General features: G+C 40.6%; 1 protein-coding gene across 2 annotated transcripts in view; it reads left to right on the forward strand.

Moving 5' to 3' along the window:
• mmaa (metabolism of cobalamin associated A) overlaps nt 1–5,623 on the forward strand; it is a 53,516-nt gene extending 47,893 nt beyond the window's left edge. For both annotated transcript variants that reach the window (XM_080193290.1, XM_080193282.1), the window contains one exon: nt 4,606–5,623. In XM_080193290.1, the coding sequence (XP_080049416.1) occupies nt 4,606–4,893 (288 nt within the window). In that variant the 3' untranslated portion in view covers nt 4,894–5,623. The remainder of the gene's footprint in view (nt 1–4,605) is intronic.
• Nucleotides 5,624–6,000: the final 377 nt, after the last annotated feature.

Genomic DNA, 6,000 nt, shown 5'->3' on the forward strand with positions numbered 1-6,000 from the left:
CACAGTCATAGCTAGGGTGCAGAGAAGGATCAATCTAATGTGAAGTAGGTCCATTCAAAGGCCTGATGGGAGCAGGGAATAGGCTGTTTTGAGCCGGTTGGTGCGTGTCCTGAGAATTTTGTATCTTTTTCCCAACGGAAGAAGGTGGAAGAGAGTTTGCCCGGGGTGCATGGGGTCCTTAATTATGCTGGCTTCTTTTCTGAGGCAGTGGGAAGTATAGACAGTGTCAGTGGGTGGGAGGCTGTAACGGACTGGGCTTCATTCACGACCCTTTGTGGTTTTTTGCATTCTTGGACAGAGCAGGAGCCATACCAAGCTCTGATATAACCAGAAAGAATGCTTTCTATGGTGCATCTGTAAAGATTGGTGAGTGTTTTAGCAGACATGCCAAATATCCTTAGTCGTCTGAGAAAGAAGAGGCATTGGTGGACTTTCTTAACTATGGTATTGGCACGTGGGGGTGCCCAGGACAGGTTGTTGGTGATGTGGACACTTAAAAACTTGAAGCTCTCGACCATTTCCACTTTGTCCCCATTGATGTAGACAGAGGCATGTTCTCCACTATGCTTCCTGAAGTCGATGGCTATCTCCTTTGTTTTGTTGACATTGGGGGAGAGATTGTTGTCGTCGCACCAGTTCACCAGATTCTCTATCTCTCTACTGTATTCTGTCCCATCATTGTTTGAGATCCAACCCACCATGGTAATGTCACAGCAAACTTGAAAATCAAGTTGGAGAGAAATTTTGTAACACAGTCATGGGGGTATAATGAGTATATTACGGGGTTAAGGACACAGCGTTGAGGGGCACTGGTGATAGTGGAGGTGGTGTTGTTGGCTATCCTTATTGATTGCGGCCTGTGGGTTAGGAAGTTGAGGATCCAGCACCAGAAGGAGGAGCCGAGTCCCAGGCTACGCAGTTTGGAAATGAGTTTCCTAGAAATAATGATGTTGAAGGCTGAACTGTAGTCAATAAATAGGAGTTTGAGTAGGTGTTCCAGGGTTGAGTGCAGGGCCAGGGTGATGGCATTTGCTGTGGTCCTGTTGCGAACTGTGCTGGATCCAGGCAATCTGGAAGGCTGGAATTGATGCGTGCCGTGACTAACCTCTCAAAGCACTTCATAATGATGGATGCTGGAGCTACTGGACGATAGCCATTAAGGCATGCTGCTTGGCTTTCCTTGGTATCAGGATGATGGTCGTCTTCTTGAAGTAGATAGGGACTTCAGATTGTTGTGGAGAGAGATTGAAGATGTCTGCGAATACCCCCGCCAGCTGGTCTGTGAAGGATCTGAGCGCTTGTCCACATACCCCATCTGGACCGGTTGCTTTCTGTGGGTTGTCCTTCGAAAAGACTGCTCTGACGTCTGCAGTGGTGACCTCAGATACATGTTCATCCTAGGCTTTCGGGATGAAGGGCATGCTCTTGCTGACCTCTTGTTCAAAATAGGCATAAAATGCACTGAGCTCATCAGGAAGGGTACGTTGGTGCTGGTGATTTTACATTCCTTCCTCTTGTAGCCTGTTATGTCTTGCAGACCTTGCCATAGACGACAGGGGTCCGTGTTGCTAATCTGGGACAAAGATGTCTTTTGGCATCTTTGATGGATCTCCTTGGATCACATCTGGCTTTCTTATATAGTTCAGTGTTGCCTGACTTGGACGCCTTAGACCCAGATTTCAGCAAGTAGTGAATATCCCTGTTCATTCGTGGTTTCCGGTTGGGAAATGTGCATATTTGCTTCTTTGGCACACAGTCTTCTACACACTAATGAAGTCAGTTACTGTAGTGGCATACTCATTCAGGTTGGCTGCAGAGCTTTAAAATCTTGACCAGTCTACTGAGTCTATGCAGCCCCATAGGAGATCATTCGATTCCTCAGATCAACATTGCATTACTTTTTTTGACGGATTCTCCAGTTTCAGTATTGCACGTAAACCAGGAGCGCAGCCTTGTGGTCTTGTTCACCAAAGTGTGGGCGGGTGGTAGAATTATAGAATCCCATAGTGCAGAAGGAGGACATTCGATCCATCAAATCTGAACCAAACACAAACCCACCCAGGCTCTGTTCCCATAACCCCTGCTAATACCCCTAATGCTTGGGTCAGTTTAGCATAGCCAGTCAACCTAACCCACATATTTTTGGACTGTGGGCGCATTTGATATTTGTGTAGCGGTGGTCTAGGATGTTTGGGCCTCTGGTGGAACAGTATTGGTGATATCTTAGTTGAACGCTCTAGAGCTTGGCCTAATTGAAGTTCCCAGCCACAATGAACAAGGCCTCAATGGAAGCCTTGCTCTGTAGGTCTATGTTGATGAGTGCATACTCTACTGTGTCCTTTTTCCAACTTGCTTCCAAGAGGGATAGCCATACAACTCAAGCCAGTTGTACTGAATTAACTACTGAGTCCGCACTCTCCAGCAATCCCTCAATATTGCCCAGTACGTTACTTTTATTCATATCCATGATTTAGGAGGAATTCTGTAAGTATAATTATCACTGTTACTCTGCAGTTGGACTCCTGCCAATCTAATGACATTAGGATGATTGTGACATATTGAATGTAATATTATTGATAAACTCAACTTTTCAGTTACTCCAAGAGAAACCATTGTCACATCATGTAGTAAAGTTTTAGCTTTCCCAATCCTAACTAATCCAACTGGGGAGGCTGTGCCATGTTTAGATATTGGATATGTTTTTGATATCCTCATGGTATTAAGTTGCTAACACCTCTGCAATCGAATTTTATCTATTACATGTTTACATAGTTCTTGACAATACTGGCCCTCAAGGCCAGGTTCTGTGACATTGCATAAATATCTCTACAGGCCCAGAATTTGAATCGTATTTCCTTTTAATACCTAAATTGCCTTCTTGAGTCTTTTTTAGCTCTGAATTCCATCTCGGCGGATGTTATGGACAGACTGCTCCCTTTACTTCGTTCTTGAATCACCACTCTATGGGAACACAATAGGATCAGGTTACCATCTTTTCTCAGACTATCCACAGTCTGGGTCAGTGATTCGAATTGGCGTCCCTGGCCTTTCTAGGGACACAAAACCTCAGTTCCTCCTTATGACAAGAAGATTACTTGTGCCTGATGACTGGTGGCTGTCATTTGATCCGATATTCAGATTTTTGGGTTTCTTTATCCACTGTTCCTAAAGTGGGTAGCTGAATATACAAAATTCCATGATAGTAATCAGAGTAAATAGGAACCTGTGAAAACATTAATGTTGCTCCTCACCAGTTGGATGGTTGTCAGGTTTGTTAAAGGCCTTGTACATTTTTAACTGAGGATAATGCTTCCATCGGCTTCCTGCATTTGTATCTACAAATGCACATGTATTACATGTTATAATTATCTTGTACAGCCATGCCACTGTGGTTGCATACCACTGTACTCCCGTTCCACCTTTACCATCACCCTGTTGTTCACTTGTGGTACTCTTGACTTTTCAACTTGCTGATTCGTCTCCAAATCCTGCACTGTTTGTCAGTTTCTAATTTCTTTCTTAAACAAATAGCCATTTACTCAATTCTCTCATGTATTCTTGGATCCTGCCTCTGAGTGGCAGTGCTTGGTTCCCCCCTCAATGATTTGTTAAAGCGGAGCAATCTCTAGTGGAGAATGCTTCCACCCATCTAGTAAATTGATGCATAAATACTAGGCAATATCACTCCCCTGTATCTGCTCTCTGGGACGAGGCTGGTGATGTAGTTTTATTTTAAGGGCCTTCCCAGGCTTGTAGTGGGCACGTGTATTATATTGCTGGTGAAATTATGCAGTTTCTCTTCCCAATCCTTTCCATAACCAGCATAAATCTTACGTATTGTTCCATCCGGTATGTTGTGTCCCATGGTAAATCCCCCGTAAGATTCTTCTGATGCTTCTTGGGGCAACCACTTTCCCTTCTTTCTTCCAGACCCCTTCACTGTCTGGTGATTACCCCCCACTCTTTCCAGTCTTCTCATTTTTATTCTCAATTACTTTGTTACCTTCTTTAGCCCTTGAATGAGGTGATCTGTGCGACAAGAAAATCCACCTTTTTTTAGACTCCAGCTTCCTCTTTAGAGTATTTGCATTAAATTCCATTAATATTAACTTGAATGTGATCTCTTGAATGAGTAGATTGATGCATAGAGGGGGTAAAGAGAGAAGGTTTAGAGAAAAAAGTGAGGAAATATATAAGGCACTGTGTGGGGACAGGAAACTGAACAGAAGTTGCATAGAAAAACACATTTTTGTCCCACAGATCAGTAATATTTGTATATATGGTAAAATGATTGTAAAACGGAGCATTGCTATGCTAGCCCCACCAATATATGTAAATAATAGTGTAGATTTATATTTGCAGTTCTCATGGTATTTAGTGAGCAGTTAATTGATAGCATTTGGAAGACACTATGGTCTTATATTTAAGATATTGATGTCAAATTAAACTGTCATTCACAAACAGCTGTTAATTTTCAGAAAGCTATTTCATAAAGTTTTCTTTATGTTCTTACAATTTTCATATCTATGGGAATCTGCAAGATTACCCAATTGTAAGGGGAGTTTAGTATCCATTTTGTAAGGCAGTGCTTACTTTCTTTTTTAGGTTCTTCGTATTTCTTCAAAAACTGGGGAAGGGATTCCTGAACTTTGGAAGACAATAACAGAATTCCATACCTCACTGTTAGCAAGTGGTGAGTTGCAAATGAAAAGACAAAATCAACAAAAAGTGTGGATGTGGAACATAATCAAAGATAATGTTACTGAGTACTTCTGCAACCATCCAGCTGTCAGGAATCAGATTCCCAGTTTAGAGGATAAGGTTATTAGTGGTGATATAACTCCTGGTCTGGCAGCAGATATCCTTTTGAAGGCATTTGCAACAAAAGAATAAATAACACTCCAAATGAAATATTGTAAATCTGAGTGTTATGGATTAATATTTTGAAGGGAGCATAATGTTTGTGCAGACAAATTTTAGTAACCCAAAATGTTTTAAAGGAACATTCCTTGTTGGATCAATGGGATTTCCATATATAAGCACCTTAATGAAGAATCTCTAGCATTACTTTGTTCACACTTAAAAATCATGTATATTTGTCCAGAATATTCCCTGGACATGCATTGTAGTGTGATTTGGTTTCATTTGTGAAGCTGACTAGCCTTAATTCACTAATCACTTTGTCATATGGACTAAATGGTCATTATGTGAAATAAAAATTGTATGAAACGTTTCAATGAAAGAGCTTCTCTTTATGTTTTTACAACAATGTTTTTGCCATTTTGCAATCCCTGGATTTATCAGGACTTTGTGGAAACATTGTTTTAATTAGTATTTATTATAGCATATAATTGTGACTAGGAGATTGATTTTCCTAACAAATCTGGTGGGAAACCATTTCAGAAAATTTGCCCTATCCATGATTTTCTAATATGCATTTGAAGCGAGGTCTCCAGCTGCCAATACACTCTGAATTGACCACCAGCCCACTGAGTTGTATTTGTTAAATCTTGTACAATAGTTATGCATTTGGCAAATGTCAAAACCAATCCGTTCCTATCTCAATTGCATTTTGTTTTTCTTATATAGGGGGAAAAATAAACACCTTTATTTCACACCTTGATTCTGTTTTATCTGTGAATTATAAGTGTCGGACTTGTGATTTAGTTTATTGGTTTGTATAGCTCATATTAAGGGTTTGTTTGTATGTCAGTTTGTTCAGCTGGGCTACATGTAATTCACATTTTATAATGTGATAAATTGGACCTTGACTACAACTTTTCAATTTGCTGTTTTATAGGAAATGTATGCCCTTTAACTGTGAAAGAGAATATGTTTTTATAAGAAAGGCATCTAATACTATCCGTTACTTTACCCACATCAAGAATTTTTAAAGCTTTTGTAACAAAGCATTGATGGATTTAAAGTATAGTTCTGTGAGCATTGGAAGCTGTACCTAAATGGCCATTTTTCTTGTGCAAGCTTATAGTAACTATCAAT

The sequence above is a fragment of the Carcharhinus amblyrhynchos genome, chromosome 1 (assembly GCF_965287045.1).
Source record: "Carcharhinus amblyrhynchos chromosome 1, sCarAmb.v2.hapA, whole genome shotgun sequence".
In the NCBI taxonomy this organism is placed as follows: domain Eukaryota; kingdom Metazoa; phylum Chordata; class Chondrichthyes; order Carcharhiniformes; family Carcharhinidae; genus Carcharhinus; species Carcharhinus amblyrhynchos.